This window comes from Gadus chalcogrammus, chromosome 13 (genome assembly GCF_026213295.1).
Source record: "Gadus chalcogrammus isolate NIFS_2021 chromosome 13, NIFS_Gcha_1.0, whole genome shotgun sequence".
Lineage (NCBI taxonomy): Eukaryota > Metazoa > Chordata > Actinopteri > Gadiformes > Gadidae > Gadus > Gadus chalcogrammus.
Genome location: NC_079424.1, coordinates 12008223 through 12030278, shown reverse-complemented (window position 1 = coordinate 12030278; position 22056 = coordinate 12008223). Strand labels below are relative to the sequence as shown.

The window sequence follows — 22056 nt, the reverse complement described above, 5'->3', positions numbered from 1 at the left end:
AATGCAATATTGAGTCCTATTTAATATACCGGTATGTTGTTTTCTTGCTTGCTTACCTTTTTGATAATCCCAACCTATTCCAAGTTTTTTTTTTCCATTGGTGGTCCTACCATGTTTGAGTGCTGATGTCTCACTGCCCCTGATCCTATCCATTCTTTGTTGCAGGTACCTGAGCAGCAACAAGATCAATGTGTTGGAACTGGGGTCTCTGGACCACCTCGGGTCCACGCTGCAGGTGCTCAGACTGAGCAGGAACCGGATTGGCCAGGTCCCGGTACGGGCCTTCCAGCTGCCCGGCCTCACCCAGCTGTGAGTACCCGACACACAGGTTTTATTTACGCCGTTGTAAAGACTGCGCTCACCCAGGAAGCAGGGCTGGGCTCTCTTCTCTTAAAGGGGAAAGGCGAATAAAACAAAGGTCATTAGTGTGGGAGAAAAGAAAGGGCGCTTCGGACTGTAATCCGATTCTTCAGGCTTCCATTGGATTAGGAAAAAGGAGAAGAAAGAAAAGTGAAAACACGCTAGGCAGCTGTGTGTTGGCCTGCTGCAGGCTTTCTGTTGGTTGGGAACATCTGAGAAACACAATTCAGCTGGAGAGGAAATAACGTTGATTAGGTTTGGCTGTAAAATAAGCAATAAACACCAGGCGACAATGGGGGGAAAAAGGGAATTGTCCTTTCCAAGTGAATTATAATGTTTACGGTTGCAGGGGGTTCTGGCAAAGAAGAGAGAATACAAAAATAATATATATATACATAAAGAAGAAGATGGATAGATAAACACGACGGCTCACGGCGACTAAGGAAACGGTTGGCGGTTTTAAAAGGGAAGGGGTATAAAAGGGAAGAGGAGGTGGTGCTGGCGTGTTTATCTAGCGCTGTGTGTTTAACATTCAGAACCCCATTAGTGTTGAGCTACATGTCTGGGGGTGTCCGCCTGGGTAAACACGCCATACTGCAGGTGATTTACAGCCTCACCTCCACATCCCCGCGAGCTGTGCTCTCCTTCCCTGATCCGGGATCCATTGTCCCAGTCCAGCCCCCCCCCCCCACCCACCTCCCACCCCTACCCTCCCACACCCTCCCATCCAACCACACGCCTCCAGGCCCAGCGTGTAGAGCCAAGGCCCATCCGTAGCTCAACACCTTCATTCTCTGCCCTATGAAAAGGCACACATGTAAAAGGTTCTTCTATAGCTCCAGCGGTTACTTCAGGGGCCCTTTGTGGGACAGGTGGCCCCTAGTGACACTGTATCTGCCAACGCTGGTGGCCATACACGCCGCACACAAAAGACTCTGTGTGGAATGGATGTTTATGCTCCCCGTGCCAGGGGCCATTACATCCCTCATGCACGCACTCACACAATGATACATGCATGCATTCACATGCACACACACACACGTGCAATAGGTGTACGGGGTTGAACTTCACACGCAGAAGAGGGCTGACTCTTTTGACAAGGTGGAGGGAAGAGAAACTGTATTTATCAGAACCCTGCCATCTTCTCACATTTCATCTTTTTCATCTCACCACAACAAATATCAGCCTTTTCACATTCTTGCTCTGTCCTCAACTTGACCCCCCCAGGATTAAGCCATGTTCATGTGCTGGAGGGACTTCGTTGTCCCGCACACGCACATACACACAGGCACACACACGCATACATACACACACACACACACACACACGCACACAAACAAACACCAGTGGGCCCCTGAGTGCCACAGGTGGAAGAAATACAGCTACAGCCCAAGAATGCTGCCATGGGCCAGGTGCTTGCAAGCACCCAAAAAAAATCCCCTCCTCTTGTATGCCGAGGGATTCTCCGGCTTTGACTAAGGTGTGATGGATGCACATGCAGCATGAGGGCACAGCATTCCATAGCTGGGATAGGCTGTTGGATATACAGAGCAGTCAATAGGTGGAGGTTGTTTTTGGCCTCGTTGTACAGTGAGATGGTTTCATTCCCTTGGAGAATAAGTATCATCAACACAAAAGAGGTTTCTTCCCTCGTCGTCTTTTGTTAATCCATTCTCGGTGTGTTTATGCGTGTCTTTCCCTGCAGTGAGCTGAACAGGAACCGCATCCGTCAGATAGAAGGGCTGACCTTCCAGGGTCTCTCCAGTCTGGAGGTGCTCAAGCTGCAGAGGAACAACATCAGCAAGCTGACGGACGGGGCCTTCTGGGACCTGGCCAAGATGAAGATCCTGTGAGTGATTTGTGGTGCATGTGTGTGGCGGATTGCTGGCTTACCCTATTCCGGTGCACCCCAGGTTAGCAGCCTCACCCAGCCCCTGAGCCATATCAAGCTAACCCAGGCCAGGTGAGGCTGCTCAAAAACGGCAGTCAACCACAAACGTTCCCATGGTTGGAGATGGGATCCCACAGTCAAACGTGCAGACTGTCAATAACCACGCTATGTTAAAACTGGGTTCATTGGTTGTAGTTCCTTTTTTGTGTTTGCTTGGCATAGCCGCTGGTAATCCGAGTGATTATCCTCAAACGTGCTTGATGTATGATGCTTTGTCATGAAAAGATATGGATACCATGCACTAGGGTAGCACAATGGTTAGGGTTTGACTCCCTGCCAAAAGATTCTCGCGTTGGAAGCAATAAGTCTGCAGTCTACCTGCCGGCACCACTGTGCAAGATGCCTAACAAAACACCTTTTAATGACGTCAAAAGAAAAGTTGCTGATCTACTGTTAACCATAGAATGACGTAGATGTAAATCTGTATGCTAACCGGTCCCTGCACCTGCTCCACAGTCACCTGGACTACAACAGCCTGAGGGAAGTGAACAGCGGCTCGCTGTACGGCCTGAGCTCCCTGCAGCAGCTCTTCCTCAGCAACAACTCCATAGCCCACATCAACCCGGACGGGTGGAAGTTCTGCCAGAAGCTCCGGGAATTGTACGTTTAACATTTGTTCTTATACATATATATATTTATACCTTTCTGTTCCACCTCACAGCTCCTACCCCAGACCATATTTAAAACGATTTTGGCCGTTAGACGTAGCCTGACAGATCATATGTTATCCGCAGTGGTCTAGAAGCCTCCAGATAAGCCTGTTTATCCCATAATTAGACCTGAGCTCAGAGGTACTTAGCCCTCCGACAAGAGTTTTTGTTGCAGCTCCGAGGCGTGGTGGTGTTGACGGGGTTAAGCAAACTGGTTTGTAATCCTGCGTCGTTTGTGTTGCGGTAACGGCAACGCAGAATCATCCCAGTGCTCTTTGTCCCAATGATCAGGGGAGTTCCTTATCTGACATCTCTCCCAGCTTTTCACCGTCACGTGGTCAGGTGCTGCTTTTTGTTGGGCACCCGTTGGTGTTCTTAGGCGCACACATTTGTTTGCCTCTTGCAACTAAACTGAAACTACAACAAGGCCCAAAGAGTTTTTTCCCTTCCGTTGTTCGCCCCTAGATGGGCGTCTGGGTCTGCTACTAGGGCCTGCATCATTCTCTTCTCTCTCTCTACAATTTGTGCCAGTCCTCCTGTAATACAATTTTATGATTCAGAATCCAATGATGTGATGTTACCCGTCTAGTCTGTTAGGTATGTGCGGGCAGCTAGTTAGTGCATTGCAACCAGTCTGGGCTCAGTGTTTCTCCACATGAGCGGTCAAGCAGAGCCAAAAGCATGGGCCCTAAACACAAGCAGCCAAGGGCCATAGAGAGGCCAATAAAACACACAGTGCCCATAATGCTGAGTTCGTCCTTGTTAAAAAACAAAACACCTGGGGAAGTGTTTTGTCTCGGTCTCAGGTGTGTTAACGTATTTGAAGTCTGGTTGATCTTTTGGGTTTTTGGTATGAATGGAAATCAAAACCACGCAATGTTATTTGGGTCGGAGCTGACGGCTTTCTGACCTTTTTTAAAATTTGGCCTGCGAAGGACTGTAGCCAATCCTGCTGAACGTAAGGTTTAACAATGCAGAATCAAGTTTAGAAGCCATCATATGCACTCAACAGAAAGTGCTTTATAGAAGCTTCTCCCTTGGCACTGCTTTCAAAGTAAGCGGCCGAAAATCAACGGACAAGCCCATGTGGCATACAGAGGATCTATCCCTTTGCAGTCAATTCTAATCCAGACCTTTTTTTACACTCCTAATCCTTCCCGTTTTGTTTTTTATCGCAAAAGAGATATGATGTTTCCATGGTTATGACAGTTTAGCACACACTTTTGAAGTGCAGTTGCGGACATATTAGGAGGACATATAATTATTTTTCATTATTGTCAAATATCGGGCGGTCCACTTTCAGACGTCTTGTGGTAAAGTCCTGCTGGAAAAAAGCATCACTGTAGGGGCCAGTAGACTGCAACTACGAGGAAACCCTTTCTTAATGGAGTCTCCGTTACCCCTGTTCGCTGCCAACCTTCCCCTTCTCCCAGACCTCACATTATGATTCTTCGCTACACTCATTTTCCCCCAACTCTTGCGCTCTCTGTGTATGTCTCGGTTCCGCCTCACTCTCTCGGGCCTCCTTCCTAGTCTGACTCTGCCTCTCCCTCTCTCTCCAGGAATCTGTCGTACAATAACTTGACCCGTCTGGACGAGGGCAGTCTGTCCGTGCTGGGGGACCTCCACAGCCTGCGTCTGGGACACAACTCCATCAGCCACGTCGCTGAGGGCTCCTTCCGAGGCCTCAAGTCTCTGCGTGTTCTGTAAGTACCCACCGACCCAGCCACACACACAAACCCTTGCCCTCGCCAGCAACACCAGCACCTCCACCACCGCCATCCACCCAACACAAACCTTGCCCTTACTGCTAATAGAGCGAGAAATATGCCTCTCGGGTGCAGTGAAAGTGGAGAGGTTTTTAATATTGGCCTGGCCCGCAGGGTGATAGTTAATATGGGGCCTATGAGGCCTCATTGGTTCTAGTCAGCAGGCTGGTTCACTCGAGGGCGACCAGGGTTTAGGACGTTTTATCTAATTTGCATTGCCATTTATTCAATGGCTCGACACTTTTTTGTTGTCCAATATGCCGCTGAGTCTATTGGACCTTTTATTTCATTCACATTTTTTCCGCTCTGTCCGTTGGTAACGGAGTTGGATGCACATGTCTCCTCATGCTTGAATACCGGACACCGGTTAGTTTAGTGCCATGAAAAGCACGTTGGGAGTTTTCTGTCCCCTCTCTGTTCCAAACAGTTTCGCGAAAAGCCAGAATAGGCCAGAGAGATGAAAAGAATCAAATGAAGAAAAGAGAGTGACTTAGTAGGGGGAGAATGCCAGGAGAAAGGTTTGGGCAAAGGGGAGGGGGGGGGGGGGGGGGTTAATGATGGTTTCTAACCTAAAGTCATCTTGGCTGAGGCTGTTCGCCCTGGGGAGAGCCAGTAGCAAGGAGGCTGTGCTTGTGCTCACTAGAGGAGCTCTGTGTCAGCATGGTGAAAGGCAATGCATTCAGCAGGTCCTCTTCTGCTGCTACACATCACACTGGCTACCCAGTCGGCTAGATGCAGAGGGAATGCAGCTTCCCAGAAAGAGGGAACATAAAAGAAAGATGGAACGTCTTATAGGTTTGCCGGCAAACCTATAAGACATCATTTTTTGTTGTATAGTCCTTTGCAAGCGTCTCATGTTCCCCCTCGATTCCTCTCTATACAGGGCAGTGAATCTTCTACGTCCGCCCAATCCACGAGCAAACACAATGCCTCGATCTTCTATTTCTTTCCTTCCTCTTGCTCTATATCCCTCTCTCGCTGTGTTGTCGCCGAGGCAGGCCTAATCTAATCACTGGAGGGGGAGGCTGGGCACAGGCCTGAACCCCTGAAAGAGAGCCGGGTTGCAGCTTTAATTGGGCCCGCGCTGCTGGTCTCACTGGCATGGGGCCGGAGCCTGTGCCGGGGTGTGAAAGCTCGGCACTGGCCAGCCTACTCACTAATTCAGCCCCCTTGCACCCGCTGGCTCACTGCCCTGTCCCCTCCCCTCTTCAACCCAGGCGGCACCCCCACTCACACCCCCCCCCCCCCCCCCTCTCTCACACCCAACCCCATAACCCCCTCGTCTCTACGCCAACTCCCGTTCCTCCATTGCTCCGCAGCCCCCCCCAGACAACAGGCATTGAGGTGCAGCCAGCCAGAAAGAGTAGGAAATTGGCAGGCCTCAGTCGCGTCCAGCTAAGACACAGGCCGGAGGAGGCTGAAAGCCACTGGAGGAGTGGAGGGGAGGGAGAGAAGGGGACTAGGGAAAGATGGAAAACAGGAGGAGGGGCAGAGGGATTTAATTCAGGAGGGAAGGGGGCGGTTGTGTGTGTGTGTGTGTGTGTGTGTGTGTGTGTGTGTGTGTGTGTGTGTGTGTGTGTGTGTGTGTGACCATCATCCTGAAAGCCCCCCACCGTCCCCAACCCTGAAAGAAAGTCTCTTAAAGGCCATGCAGACAAAAGCATGCACCAGAGCGGCAACTCACTACTCTGTTTTCCATCTTTCTATTACCGTTCGGTCCCCCCCCCCCCCCCGAGAGCTAGCATCGTTTGGCACAAGCTAGTTTCCAAAGCGCAATCAACAAGTGCTTTTGAAAGCAATTTCCAAGACTTCTCAAAGAGTCTTTCCCTTTCTTTCCGATTCTTCGTCGGGTTTCCTTCATTTCGTCAGTCGGGCCAGTCAACGTGCCTCCGTCTCCGGGCTAATTAAGCGGGGCATCGGCCACCGGACCGGGCCGGTGTCAGACCTGCCAACGGGCCCCGCTATCGGGCTCCCACGGGGACTTTTTGTGCCCCACCAATCCTTCCATGCCGTCATGAATTATACATGTGTTCTCCCCGTACGGGGTTGGGGTATTTCACCAACACACACCCAAACCCACACCCACCCACGCACACACATGCGCACTACACCACACACACGCACACACCACTACACACACACACAAACACACACACACACACACACACACACACACACACACCCCCTGCCACCCAGTGAAAGAATGTGCAGGCAGCGCAGCGGGCAGAGAGGGGTGCCGTGCTTGAGGCCAGGTGCAGATAGAGACAGGTTGTTTGAGTGAGTGGGCGGGCGGAGAGAAGTAGAACCCGTGACTAACTGTGTTCTACCCGTCGTCCTCTGCAGGGAGCTGGACCATAACGACATCTCGGGAACAATTGAAGACACCAACGGGGCCTTCTCTGGACTGGATAGCCTCAACCGACTGTGAGTAGCCCATACCCACACATCAAAATCAGTCAGGGTTATGCCCACTTCCCCAACCCTCGACCACAACCCCCCCAGAAGAGCCGCTCATGTGACGGCTGACGAGTCCGTTATGTAAAGTTGAGGAGTTCGGGACCAAGTGGTGGGGTTTAGCCCCTCCTTCCCCTCCCCTCTATGCACTCATCAGCCTCTGAGAGCCGGGTGGAGAGGGTGGTGTCTGGCCAAGATGGTTCCCAGTGTGTGTGCAGCTGAGGAAGAAAGAAAGAGGAGAAGCACTGAGTGAAAAGGGGCTTTTTCTTCAGATCGGCAGGAGACCAGGCGGATTTTGTGCCCCTAATGCCCCCCCACACACACACACACACACACACTCCTCTGTCCCTGCCCCTGTTGTTGGGAACTGAGAGAGGGTGAAATTGATGGGCGGGGCCTGAACATCAAACACACTGCGGGCCCGGCCTTCTGAACACCCCCGCCCGCTTTAGTCCCGGGGAACAGCAGCAATGTTGCATCTCTGGGACAGCATAGAAGGACAGAAAGCACGCACGCACGCACGCACGCAAGCACACACACACCAAAAACTTACATTATCCATCAGAAGTTCTATTCTGACATTTTTTAGGCCGTGGTATGAGTCATCACGGCAACATCCCTCAGCGTTTAGGGAGTCTCTCTCGGTCAAACCCATTTAGATTAAATAAATGACCCTCCCCCTCGTAGCCCAGGAATGTGGGCCGGGGAGGTTTTGGCTTTGCGTGTTTGTGGGAGATGGAACTCCCCAGAAAGGTTTTGGAGATCTTGCTGATCCAGTAAATAAAGAACCGGGGAAGGGGATTGAAACTTCAGCAGCAGCTCCAAGCACCGGAGCATCCCAGTAGAACAGCTCTGGTTACCCGGGCTGCGTAACAGGAGTCTCCCATGTCCGCGCCGCCGCTGGGCAGTAGGTGTCTGACACCCGTGTTTCAGGGGGAAACTGCTGAATAACGCTGAGGTATCCGGAGCAGTCAGAGACCCAGTGGTTAATTCCTCAGTTCCTATGTTCACACACACGCACACACACGCAAGCACGCACACACACACACATGCACACGCACACACGTGCTTTTCACTAGCTTGTAGTGTCCCCATTGGTGAGAAAGTACCAAGCGTTATCACACACACACACTCTGCCTCATCCTGTCAACGCTATAACATTGTAATATAGATAAAAGGCATCTTTGAAGAGCAGTACTTGGTCTCCCTACCCCCTCCGTCTGCTTAGCTAATCTCTGCACAGTTCAGATTTCCAAAACCTCAATCCCCTTGCTCTTATCAGATTCAGCCGCGCTAATTGTGCTTCTCCCTTTCGCTCTCTCCCTCCCTCCTCCCCCTCTCTTTCCCCCCTTCCCTCCCCCCCTCCCTCCCTCCCTCCCTCACTCATCCCCTGTCCTGTCCTCATGTTCTGTGTATCTCTCTCCCTCTTGCCCTCTCTCTCCCTCCACTGGCGATTGGCTCCCTGTGTGTTTGGAAACGGCAGAACTCTGTTTGGGAACAAGATCAAGTCGGTGGCCAAGAAAGCCTTCTCTGGCCTGGATACGCTGGAGCACCTGTGAGTATCCCACAATGCACTGTGGCGAAAAGCCCAATGTGCTGCCAAAAAGTTTATGTCGGAGGTGGAGTCTATCTATAATTTAATAGTGTCTTGTAAACGGAGCATGGACCTTTTTTATCGCGAGGGCCCAACTGCTTACCGCCCGTTAGCCTAGCGTCTGGTAGCCTAGCATCTATCCTCCTAATAGCCTAGCCTCTAGCCCCCCTGTTAGCCTAGCATCCAGCCTCCAGTTATCTAGTGTCTAGCCTCCTCCCCCTACTTACTTAGTCACTCAAGACTTTAAACCTTTAGTTGTAACATGCATGGCTCTTTCCACCTTGTTCCAACGTGTTGTAAGGTGTCCGTGTATGTGGGCTAAGGATCTGTTTGAATTTTTCAACAGGAACCTTGGAGAGAACACTATCCGCTCCATTCAGCCAGACGCCTTCAGTAAGATGAGGAGCCTTAAGATGCTGTGAGTTCCACACACACACACACACACGCACACGCACACGTACACACACATACCTCTCTTCAGGGACACCCTCAAGAGAGAATATAAGAATCCCTCCAGGAAACGTATGCGATATGCTTTGGCACATTAAAAAGTGTATCAACACAAACGGTTACAATACACCTCTACCTCTCCGATCATCCGTACCCCTTGCCTCGCCTCATCCTGAACTCCTCCGGTCTCCTGTGTGTGCAGGTTTCTGCAGAGCGACAGCTTCCTGTGTGACTGCCAGCTGCAGTGGCTGCCCGAGTGGCTGACCGCCCGCCGGCTGCAGACGGGGGTCAACGCCACCTGCGCCCACCCCGAGACCCTGAAGGGAACCAGCATCTTCCACGCCCCGGCCACCAGCTTTGTGTGCGGTGAGTCTCCCTCACACCGTGTGCTGCACACGTGCCGGTCGCTCCATCTCAGCAGGCATTACGTCGTGTGTTTCCTGTCTCCATATTATGCGCTGTATTTGTTTAGTGGTGCCAAAGTGTTTATTTGGCTCGTTTTTTGCTTAGTTCGGAGCATCGTGTGTCCGGTGCCATGGCGCGTGTTAAACTGCCGGTTGCATATTTTAATTTGTCCGACAATCGGCTTCTTGAGTTCACGCGGCCACCGAAACAAGGCAGCTATAGAGAGGTTTCTGGGCAACGTCACAGCGGATTGACGCGCAACCCGAGGGCAGAGAGCATAGATGACAGATGACAAGATGGCAAGGACTTTAACTGCCGTTAAAATGCGCTAATCCCAAAAGCCATGGATTTAAAAAAATGTCCATGCCATTGGGTTCAACCCCTTTGAGATGAATAATAAGGGTATGGTTCGCAAACAGATTTAGCCTTTTAAAGCCTTCCAACCTTTTAGGAATTACAAGAGGGCCAATTCTGTAGTTGTATTTATGCAGTCAAATTAAAGTCTTTGAGTCTGTGACATTAATGAAACTACAGACAAGCATGAGCTATGTTGCATGAATATTCAAAAGAAAGGCAAACACACACATTCACCTGGAAATAGTCATTCATCATGACATCCTCAGGCTAGATCAGACTAAACGCAGTACAACGCTGTTTATACCTTGATAACAGTGCTGTAGTCCCTCATGGGACCACAGTAGTTATGGCAACAAAACAGTTTATTGCCCCCTGGCCCTGGTGCAGTTTGCAGACGTTTGTTTGTAACCAGGAAACCGCGCTGTAGTCTAGGATGTTATTGTGTCGCAGGACATCGGGCCCCACGGGCATCATACACTTTCTGTTCCTCTATTCAAATAAAAAGCGGAGCCCGGCACTGGCTTCGACTCCAAGTGTCAGACCACTCATCATCCTCGAGCAAATGCCATCCCATGCTTGCTCCTTAAGAGCGTGTTGAAATACCTTGCACGCCGCTTTGGATTAAAGCCTGATAACTAAGCGCTATAGCAAACGGTCCATCAACACCTTTCTCCTTCCCCTCCGCTCACGGGTGTATGGCTCTTTCCCCCCCCCCCCCCCCTCCCCACAGACGACCTCCCCAAGCCCCAGATCACGGTGCATCCCTCCACCACGGTTACGGTGTTGGGCAGCGACGTGGGCCTCACGTGCACAGCCGCCAGCAGCAGCTCCTCTCCCGTCACCTTCGCCTGGCGCAAGGACCAGGAGCTGCTGCCCAACGGGGACATGGAGAACTTCGCCCGGGCGTCTGACGCCAACAACGACAGCCCCCCGCAATCTGCCGCCGCCGCCGCTGACACCGGGGCCTCCGCCCACGTCGTCGTCGGGGGCAACGGCGTGATGGAGTACACCACCATCCTCCACCTGCGCCACGTGACCTTTGCCCACGAGGGCCGCTACCAGTGCATCATCACCAACCACTTTGGCTCCTCCTACTCCAACAAGGCCCGCCTCACCGTCAACGGTAATGAGCGTTCACCGTTGTTCGTCCCCAATATTGCGTCTTGTGTTTTTTAATAAATGCTTTTATAGTAGAAACCGTTAAAACATGTTTTGCCCGTTCAAAGGATTGTTCCCTTGTTTCCACATATTGGATTATGTCTCATGTCACTGTATCTTATCTCCGTTTGTGGTGTGATAAGATCGTTCCGGCTGAAATAATCAGCCCGCTTTACAACAACAACAACGTCTCTGTAACCACCAGGCCAGAGTCTCCCGCCCTGTCTCTTCCACTTCCACTCGAACAAAGTCTTCACTCTCCTCTCTTATCCCGGTCCGACTCCGCACTCATTTGGGGAACAAATTGATTTAGCGGCATGTCAGCGCTGACTGAGACTGATTCGTCCACGCTCCATCATTCTGCCTTCCCTCAGATCACTATCGCCCTTACTAGAGTCTGCCGCGCTGCCCAGCTCACTTCAACATCGGGCTGCTTTTTCTCTCCGTTTTAACCACAATTACAGTTATGCTTGTCACAACGTTTTTTTATTCAACTACATAATGTAGCTCACAAAGTTCCCACGTCCGTGGCCAACCAGGAGGACTAACTAAATATCAATAATAGTAGATTTTAACTAACTAAATACCAGTAATAGTAGTTGTTAACTCACTAAATAGCAGTAATAGCAACGACAAGCTGACTAAATATAATTAGTCGTAAAAAGTAATCTAACTAAATAGTAGTAACAGTAAAAGGTGCGCTAACCAAATACAAAAATATAAGCTATCTAAACAGTAGTTATAGTAAAAGGTGAGCTAACCAAACACTAAAATAGAAGCTATCTAAACAGTAGTTATAGTAAAAGGTGAGCTAACCAAACACTAAAATAGAAGCTATCTAAACAGTAGTTATAGTAAAAGGTGCGCCAACCAAACACTAAAATAGAAGCTATCTAAACAGTAGTTATAGTAAAAGGTGAGCCAACCAAACACTAAAATAGAAGCTATCTAAACAGTAGTTATAGTAAAAGGTGCGCTAACCAAACACTAAAATAGAAGCTATCTAAACAGTAGTTATAGTAAAAGGTGCGCTAACCAAACACTAAAATGGAAGCCATCTAAACAGTAGAGATACCAAAATAAGTACATAAGTGACATCTTTTTCGCCCCACAGTCCTGCCGTCGTTCCTGAAGACGCCGCGGGACAGCACCATCCGCGCGGGCCAGACGGCGCGGCTGGAGTGTGCCGCCGAGGGCCACCCCTCCCCCCAGATCGCCTGGCAGAAGGACGGCGGCACCGACTTCCCCGCCGCCCGCGAGCGCCGCATGCACGTCATGCCCGACGACGACGTCTTCTTCATCACCGACGTGAAGCCCGAGGACATGGGCGTGTACAGCTGCACCGCGCGCAACACGGCCGGCCTGGTGTCCGCCAACGCCTCGCTCAGCGTGCTCGGTAAGACCTTCGCCGCCGTGAGCACCATGGGGTCGGATGGGTTGTTCGAAAAAAGCTTGGTTTGTTATTCCCACGTATGTAATTCCCATGTTTGTTATTCCCAGATGTACGAGGGGTACTTTTCGATAACATTTTAATGAATATAGAAAAAAAAAAAGACTATTTGCAACACAAAAATGCATAAGAATGCAAACTCATTAGTAATGTGTCCAACTGACACATATTTACCGCTCTGCAGGCCGTACATATCTCTGTACATATTCCACAGGGCAAGGAAACCAAAGTTCTTCTTTCTACTGCCAAGCTTTATTTTTTGGTCTGCACAGCTCTGATAGTTTTCCCACATCTCCAGAAGGGAGCGCTTGTAAATAGCTTGGTGGCCAGTTGGGAATTGTTCGGCCCGAGGCCACAGAAGGACTCACTTTATGTTTGGTTTTCTCCCGGCAGCTGTGGCCTCGCTATAGGCCAGAGGTCAAAGGTCACAGCCGGAGGGGTCAGAGTTGGAGAAGGGGGGGGGGGGGGGAGGTTCACAGAGGGATGTTTGTTAGTTATATCCCCTCCCCCCAGCCGGTAATGCCAGGGTTAATAGATGTCCAAGCTGCACTGTTTAGATCGGATTGTAGTTATATTTTACTATTCAACTCGTCTATGGTAATATTTCACTCCCTGATCTGCAGACCCCTGGGTGAGTAAATTTTCACTCGTTTAGAAAACGAATTAAAACGTTTGCTCATCAAAAAATACGCTTCCAAGTTTTCTTTTACATTGAGAAAGTTCCAGAGTAGAGCCAGAAGTGAGCCCAACACATCTACGCAATGCAACATGAGAAAGCACAAGGTACACCGTGGCGCTCAGCATTGATTTGTGAGACACAGCGGTCAGGAGGAACTGGCAGAGCTTAGTACGGCCCTACGCCAGCGCTAGTAAGCCCAGCACACTCAGGGAGGGGACCTGGTGTGTTCTTACAACGGTGTGTTCAAAGAGTTCGAGACTATTGGGCGAGAAAGACAGACGAGGGGGAGGTGTGTGTGTGTGTGTGTGTGTGTGTGTGTGTGTGTGTGTGTGTGTGTGTGTGTGTGTGTGTGTGTGTGTGTGTGTGTGTGTGTGTGTGTGTGTGTGTGTGTGTGTGTGTGTGTGTGTGTGTGTGTGTGTGTGTGTGTCTTAATCTGTAGAGACCCCGTTGGGAGGGTTGGTGCTCTGTGTGAGAGGCACACACACACACACACACACACACACACACACACACACACACACACACACACACACACACACACACACACACACACACACACACACACACACACACACACACACACACACACACACACAGTGCAATGCCTTCTATTCATGTTGCAGAAGGAAACACTGAAAACATTGTTTGTTCTCGAGATATGGTTTCAGTGTTGATTACTGGTGAAAAGTTCCAAGGGATTTAACGCAAGCCCATGGAACAATAATATTATCAATATTGTTATTATCAAAGGTCTTCATCTCACTGTTTGAAATGCACACTGTGATTTCATATGATGCATACAAACCTTGAATCTGTAGTTTCTTGGGAAGGACCTTATTTACAAAATGATCTTGAAATAGTAACGCGGAAGTCCACCAGCACGAATAGATAATGGTGCATCGAAATACTCAAACCTCCACCCTGACACCTCTTCCCCCTGACAAGAAACCACACAGTTCCACTGGAGGTGTCTGTGTGAAAAGGTCAGAAGGAACAGGTAGAGCTGGGTACCGAAACAGGTTGTGTCTGTCTGACACGCACACACCGTCTAGACAGCAGTCGGTAAACACAGAAACATTGTCTAGGGTTCAGCGTCCCTCACTTATTGTCAAGGGAACAATCCACATTGAAAACCACAGAGTGGGAGATTCCGTTTTCTCTACATTTGATTGTGCATCACTGAACTGTACCACAACCCTACCCCCCCCCCCCCCCCCCCCTCTGGAAACAGAAACGCCCCACCTGGCAGAAGCTGCCCAGGAGCTGCCGGACCGCACGGTCGCCGTGGGCGACACGGTGGCGCTGCAGTGCAAGGCGCTGGGCAGCCCGCCGCCGCGCGTCTCCTGGCTGCACAACGACCAGCCGCTGCGGCCCTCGGACCACCTGCACTTCACCCCCGGCAACCAGCTGCTGGTGATCGCCGCGGCGCGTCCCGAGGACGCCGGCCGCTACACCTGCCTGATGTCCAACACGCTGGGCACGGAGCGCGCCCACAGCCAGCTGCAGGTCAGCCGGGACCAGGGGCCCTGCGCCGCCGCCAGCCCGGTCACCATCGGCATCATCGTCATCGCCGTGGTGATCAGCATCGTGGCCACGTCGCTAGTGTGGGTGTGCATCATCTACCAGACGCGCAAGAAGAGCGAGGAGTGCAGCGTCACCAACACAGGTGAGGGCTCGTCCCCGTCTCCTGATTGGCCTCTAGGGGTCACGTGACCAGCGTGTTTTTATCTGCGTTTACCGCAAGCCCCCTTGGATCGAGTGTACAGCATGTCACCTTGTACTTTTAGCAATCATTGCTCCATGGCAGGTTCTTAATCTCTCTCTCTCTCTCGCTCTCCTCTCCTCTCCTCTCCTCTCCTCTCCTCTCCTCTCCTCCATCCCAGACGAGACCATCGTTCCCCCCGACGTGCCCAGCTACCTGTCGTCCCAGGGCACGTTGTCCGAGAGACAGGACGTGTGTATAAAGGTGGAGTCCGGGGGCGGGCCCCAGCCCAACGGACACATAGACCCCACAGGTAACCCCTCCCCCCTCCGTTACGCTCCCCTCTGATCGATCGTATCGATGGCGGCAATGTGTGATCTGTCCTGTACGACGAGGAGTTTGTTTTAGAGCAGAAGTGCATCATCAAGTCTAACTCCTCGGACCCCTCGCTCCGCTAGGGTTCGATGGCACGGTGGTGTGCGCCGACTGCTTGGAGAACGGCAACAGCTACTCCCGGGAGGACTACCTGGGCCGGGGCTTCGACCCGGCCGCCTCAGAGTACCAGCAGCTCCCCATGACCCAGCACTACCCCCACCCCCACCCCCACCCGCATCAGCACACACACCCCCACCACGCGGGGCAGCAAGAGGCCCTCTGCAACGGGACCCCCAACGGGATCCGGAGGGACGCGCAGGCGACTACGTTTCCGAGAAACCACGGAACGTCACAACACAACCACAGCGATCGAGAAGGTAAGGGGATGATGAAGGCTCGTCGGATGATTGATTTAAGCTTTAGTCGGTCCGGGGGTAGGTACCGGCGATTGTGTATCGTTATGCAAGGTCTTCTTTAAGCATGAACTGACTCACAGTGGAAAAACCCTGATATCAAATAGCATTGCCCTCTCGATATATTTATACTGGTCGATAATGTGCAGAGACTCCAATTTCCTGCCATATTGGGCATTAAGAGCCAGGCCAGCCGCGGCATAGAGGGAGCTCCGTGCTGCCTCTCCCACAAGGCAGCAGGCCTGGGCCTTGCTCTTGTATCCGAGGTCCTCTGGCCAGGAAGGATGACAAAAATAAAGTGTGCGCTTGTCACACTCCGATCTAACACCGATCTGTTTGCCAGACCAAGCTCCCCACCGCGACCCCGATCTGTGTGCCGTCCTTGGTGGCTCTCTAATCACCCTGCACACGCCACTCCACTCAATTCTCTTTCTCTCGCCCCGCAGGTTCGTTATCGGGCAGGACGGACGTGCCATCGCAGGACGGCTTCTACCACCCCCACAACCACCACCCACCCCACTACCACACACTGGTCAAGCCGGCCGTGGACACTGACCGTGACACTGAGCTCCGGCGGGCTCTGCTGCCCAACGGACACTCTCTCAGGGCCTCTCAGAGTGAGAGCGCCCCCTTAAGGAGGGCCAGCGACTAGCAGCAGCTTCATCTTTGCACTGGGAATAGAACCGCTACCTCAAATTGAGGCCTATGCCCGCCCCCAACCCCCACCACACCCCATCCCTGGATCCAACTGACTCCCCCCAACCCCTGCAAAGATTTGGGGAAATGGAGAGGGAGGAAGAGGAGGAGAAGGGGTGGCACTCCGGAATTTGAAGGCGGAGCTTGTGTGGGTGGCGCCCCATCTGAGCGTGTTACGTTAAGAACCTTCCCCTGGGAGGTGACCAATTTAAATCCTACATCCAAATAATGTGACTTGCATTTGAAGCATGCAAATGTAGGGAATATTGTACAGTATGCGTGTGTGTGCAGGAGGAAGCGAGAGGAAAAAAACAATGAACTTTACCTTTTGGACATTTGGCTGTACATAAGAGTTTTCTTATATTATATAACTTTTACAAGAGAGAATTGAATTTATTCTGTGCATGATGGACAGAAGTGATGGGATTATTTGTATTTTCCAAAAAAACAAGCCCTTTTCAGCTTTTACCAGATTCTGCTGCGGTGCCTTATTGCATGATCAAAGAAAACGAGAAAAATGGGACTTGGCATAAAAGTCTTGCATCAACAGGCATTTGATGTGGTTGTTAGCGAAGTCAACAATTATACATTCAGTCGTCACCATGGAAACAATTGAACGTGCGTTGACATATGGTACAGAAAAAACTCTGTCACTCACTGCTGTCAAAATGAAGGAAGAGCTTCCACGTTAAGATGTTGCTACACTGACGAGATGGTACGAGACACATATGGGGTCAAATAATACCATTTTATTTTCAAGCACTTTTTTGTACCGATAACACATCTGAAACCTGCTAAGTAAGCAGGTCTGCCAATCGTTTGTCCGGGTTTGTCGGGAGGCAGACGCCACCGACGCTGGCAGAGTTCACACCACTTGTTTTTTATACGGAACCATAAAGCTCTTCCAAGTGTTTCTAGATAGCAGAACGTTCCTGTGAGGCTTCAGCGATTCGCCTTGCACCACCTGGAGCGCACGGCTCTCAACCACGCATCCTGTTACCTTCTGCATTCTGGCCAGAGCCGCCTAACCTTGGCACGGGTTTGAGACCAGATGTGGGGCGCAAACTCAGAACCAGCTAAAGCCTTCCACCAGCTCTGAAAGGGAACGGATCTCTCTCTCGCTATTCAATACGGGAGGAAACCGAATTCCTAGTAGTTCCATTACATTTAGTTATCTTGCCTGTCGAGGGTTGCATTTGTTGCTCTAGAAACACATTGTAGCAAACGTTGACTTTTAAGGTTCACATGAGAACCGTTTTTAAGGATTCTGGTGTCATACATTAATGTAATAGTAATTTTGTTACTGCTGTTACATAGCCTCAACACTCGTGCTGTGCGTTTCTAGAACGAAAAATGGCAGTATTAAGGCATTTTTGGTCTGAACACCATCTGGTAACAATACTGTAATGGCATACTGTCATTGCCCCGGCAGGGACGGTATGTTTCGTGTTTAGGGAGGAACAATAGTTGCAGAAGAGTTTAACTCTGTGCACTATGTTGGACAAAATTGACACGAACCAAACCAAGGCTTTCAAATACCCCCGTTCAGAACACAATGGTACCTGAATCCCACTCGTTCCTGAGACGACGTGAATGTTGAAAGATGATTACATTGTCTAATGTATATGTGTGTTTTGCCAGTGTGCTCTTTCTGTTTTGTGTACAGTCGCCAGTGGCCTTATCAGGGGATGGCTTTGGGAGGGTTGGTTTGAGGACACACTTCTCTGGTTACATGTGATTTTGGTGCCTATCAGATCGCTGGATTTACCAGTGAGACCAATCAGAGGTCCCCGTTGGGAAAAATGGTCCTAGTATATCTAGGTATGAAAACAAAGGGACATGCTGTATTGAGGTGCAGTCCACTTTCACAGTAATTTATTGTTAACAGACTGTCTGAAACCATTGATCCGATGTCAAAGCTAAAACATTTATGCGTCTAACATGGCATTGAAGTGGCTAATAAAATCATGTTTTGCTATTCTGTTGTGGGCATCGGAATTCTTTCACCATTATGAGTTGGACTGCAACCATTGCAGCAGAAGGGAAGTGGGAATGTTTCACCGGCAGTGTTATTTCCAACAGCTGACTGGGCAGTTATCGCGCACACGCACACGCCTCAAAGACCTTGATCTTCAAAGAAATTAAATCTGTGTGGACTACAAACACACATGGAGCAGGTTCTTCCAACCAGGAGTTTGTGTGTTTGTTCGTTCCCTAAGCTCCAGATACATCAGACATGGTTGTCCACAGCTGCCTGTTTAAAATATTTTCTTATGAGTGAGGGCTGAGCCAGGGTCAGTGCCTGCCTAGAATGTGCATTCCACACTGATGTTTGTCCCTATGATGATTGACACCCCACCCAGCACCGGCCCTCCACCAATCACAAGCCGGCCATGGATGTTGTCCATGACCAACCTCGTGACAAACACTTCCACCTGTGAGGCTATTCGTCTCCCTGACCCTCTGACAGGACTGTCTAACCCAGAGAACATCATACCCTCTTACAAGACCGTCTAACCCAGAGAACGTCATACCCTCTGACGGGACCATCTAACCCAGAGGACATCATACCCTCTGACAGGACTGTCTAACCTAGAGAACGTCATACCCTCTGACAGGACCATCTAACCCAGAGAAAAGCATACCCTCTGACAGGACCATCTAACCCAGAGAAAAGCATACCCTCTGACAGGACCATCTAACCCAGAGAAAAGCATAACCTCTTACAAGGCAGGACTGTCTAGCCCCGGGGAACACAGTCACACCCATAGACAAAATAAACCATACACATTGTGGCTCACTCACTGGCTTTTAATAACCCCAGATAAATACTGCACTCATAAATCAAATCATGTGTGCACATATTCGGCCGCAAAGATGTTAGTGTAATGGAGGTATACAATAATAGGACTAACAATAATTAAACCATAATTTATGAAGTCAAACTAGCCACAACAAACGATAACCTCATGAGTATTCCTGTCTATGTGGGAGAGACGATGACTCTAAAAATGCAATGATTGAAATAGATATTCAAGTGATGGTTGGACGGGACATTCTTGCGGGCCTCTTCTTATGAAATGAAAGCTCTTGCAGGTGGATGAGCTCAGAGTTGCTCCTGTGGGACTGGTTAAACACTGAGATATGACTCTTCTCCCCCCCAGTGGGTCTTAAAAACAGGTGGCCTGGCTCGCCGCAGACTTAAGTGCCAAGTCATTGCTGGAGGGAGCCATAAAAGATCTTAATGCCCCCTCGGTCTTCATCCGAAGTGGGGTAGAAATCAGCATCGGTAGCTCCGTCGATAACATAACAAAAGTAATCACCAGGCCATCATCTAAACACTAAAATAAAGAAAAGGGCGAAGCCATAACAAGATGCAAGTCATTCAGCCCACACAGATGCTCCGGACACTGTAGTCTCTCTGGTAAATGAGTCATATGGGACGGGTGTTCGCTTTCAGTCGGGAGGGAAGAAATGACCGCCCCGGCGGACTTCAAGCCCGTCCGCAGTGTGCTGCTGATGAGCAGGAATGCAAAGCCACGGGGGTAACGTGATCCGTCGGATGGATGGCCCTCCACACAGCACCAGGTGTCCCTGCTCCCTGAGCTCTGGCCCAGAGCGCTGTGTGCCTGGGTGTGGATGACGGGGCCGAGTAGCCCTGCAGGATGTGCAGGGATGGAGGGGTAGGGGGGGGGGGAGCTGAGTGGAGGCGTCGGGCCTCCAGGGAACTGAGGGTGCTGCCTGGCCTCGGTCCAGTTGAGGCGTGTCTGCGGGGAGCGGAGGAGTGTCCTTGTGCGTTTTGTTTGTGGCGTGTCTTGGCTCGGGCTCGGAGACGCTATAGCATGGTGCTGCGCACCTTCTCGTACGCTCCCAGGAAGATGAAGCCGCCCATGCTGATGAAGGTCACCCTGGGTATGCTGCCCGCAAACAGCCTGCAGAGAGCGGACAAACAAAGCGGAAGCCGTGAACACCATGGTCCATCACTTACACATTTGATCAAATATTGTATCAATTACATAGATGACAGGACGGCCCGGACTCTACAGGTTACGGGGCTTAAGTAGGATCTCAGCGACCGACTCTAAGGTCGGTGGAGGGGGGTGGGTGCAGTTAAGAAGAGCTTAAAGAGGCATTGGTTGGGTTGTAACCAGCTGTAGAGGATTGGTTCGGGGGGGGGGGTAGAGGATGTGCCGGGGCCATGAGAAGGCCTGCATACTCCCAGGGCCTCCTGCTCCCTCCACCCACCGGCCTGGCCTCCCTGCTCCACACAGCTGTTTTGGGGATTAGGCCTCAACCCGTCAGCCCCAACCCCAGATTCCCCCAGCCCACTTAATTTGAGTCAGGCCATCTATGTCTGCTAGCGTTCTGCTCTGCTCAGATCGTCTGGTAATTCACCTCTTCCCCTTTATCTGCTGGTCAGTGTGACCTCCGTCTTTCACTCACGCAACGAACCCAAGCTCCTACTCACGAGATAATTCTTCGCCGTCTTGCGCCCTCTCCTTTTCTCTCCCCTGTCTCTCTCACTCTGTCTCTCTGCTGAGCAGACATTTTCAACACTTCCGTTCCGTACTGTGTTTTCTGCCTGTTAAGACCCTAAGTCGGCCAACACACCCCCACACTCATCTGGTCCGTTACCCACTTTTCCAGATGTCGGGGATATCGCGTGGGTCTGTCTGTCTGTGTTTATGGCTGCGTGCGTGCGTGTATGCATATGCATGCGTTAGTAAAAAAAAGCTCAGGAGCACACCGATGCCTCCCAGCACCAGTGGCGGTTCAAATGCAAAGTGGGCGCGGTCAGGGGGGGAGCAGGTTCGTCGTTTTGAGGGTCCTCATTTAGAAGGCAGGTCACAAACGGTGCTACTTGCGTGTGTACAGCGGAGGGTTCGTCAAGTGCTAAAGCTGTACAAGGTGCCAAGCATGTCTGGGATCTAGCAGCCCCGACAACCATCCACTCAGGGCCCGCGTTCCACAACTCCCCCAGCGTCGGCCTGCACCAACAGATGGGCACCGGAGGACTTGGTGTGTGTGCTGTGTGCGGTTACCATGCAAACAGCCGCAGAGAAAGAGAGAGAGAGAGACAGAGATGTGAAGACCGGACTGAGAAAGGACAGGCGTGTGTATCAGTGGAAGATGTCGACTCTCAGGCCGGTGGGCAGGTACGAGTGTGAGAGCGTGAGGTGGTCCGAATGAGCGAGGAGACGTTACTTCAGAGTCTGCAGTCTTGGCCTTCCAGCAACCAGCATGCTCCTTCCAACTCAACACACCCATCCTTCATCGCAGGGCCGTGCAACGCGAGCAGCGTGTCTGCCAGCCAACGCGACGCAACGCCATTACTCACGTATGAGTGTTAAGCGTTGCTTACGGCCAATCACACTCAATTCGGAGTAGAGATAGATCGATCGCGTATGCGCATGTATACATGTTCATTATAGATGACAGATGTGTTTTAGGCCAGTGCTCGGCTGAAAAATAAATAACATGTAAGAGCCAAGAAATGAACAGCTCAGCACACAAAGGACTGAGATTTCCAGAAATAAACTAAGAATGTCTGCAACCCAAGACGCCCTGGCGCCGCTCCGCCTCTCCTCGTCTC

General features: G+C 50.9%; 2 protein-coding genes across 2 annotated transcripts in view; one reads left to right on the top strand and one right to left on the bottom strand.

Moving 5' to 3' along the window:
* lrig1 (leucine-rich repeats and immunoglobulin-like domains 1) overlaps positions 1 to 18610 on the top strand; it is a 37245-nt gene extending 18635 nt beyond the window's left edge. The window contains exons 5-18 of the mRNA XM_056605163.1: positions 166 to 309; positions 2066 to 2209; positions 2768 to 2911; positions 4524 to 4667; positions 7074 to 7154; positions 8668 to 8739; positions 9125 to 9196; positions 9431 to 9594; positions 10721 to 11113; positions 12263 to 12544; positions 14509 to 14943; positions 15161 to 15292; positions 15438 to 15731; positions 16214 to 18610. Coding sequence (XP_056461138.1) covers positions 166 to 309; positions 2066 to 2209; positions 2768 to 2911; positions 4524 to 4667; positions 7074 to 7154; positions 8668 to 8739; positions 9125 to 9196; positions 9431 to 9594; positions 10721 to 11113; positions 12263 to 12544; positions 14509 to 14943; positions 15161 to 15292; positions 15438 to 15731; positions 16214 to 16419 — 2707 coding nt within the window. The 3' untranslated portion in view covers positions 16420 to 18610. The remainder of the gene's footprint in view (positions 1 to 165; positions 310 to 2065; positions 2210 to 2767; positions 2912 to 4523; positions 4668 to 7073; positions 7155 to 8667; positions 8740 to 9124; positions 9197 to 9430; positions 9595 to 10720; positions 11114 to 12262; positions 12545 to 14508; positions 14944 to 15160; positions 15293 to 15437; positions 15732 to 16213) is intronic.
* Positions 18611 to 18759: 149 nt separating this feature from the next.
* The window catches only part of slc25a26 (solute carrier family 25 member 26), a 45961-nt gene continuing 42664 nt past the window's right edge, over positions 18760 to 22056 (bottom strand). The window contains exon 10 of the mRNA XM_056605164.1: positions 18760 to 20395. Within this exon, the coding sequence (XP_056461139.1) occupies positions 20299 to 20395 (97 nt within the window). The 3' untranslated portion in view covers positions 18760 to 20298. The remainder of the gene's footprint in view (positions 20396 to 22056) is intronic.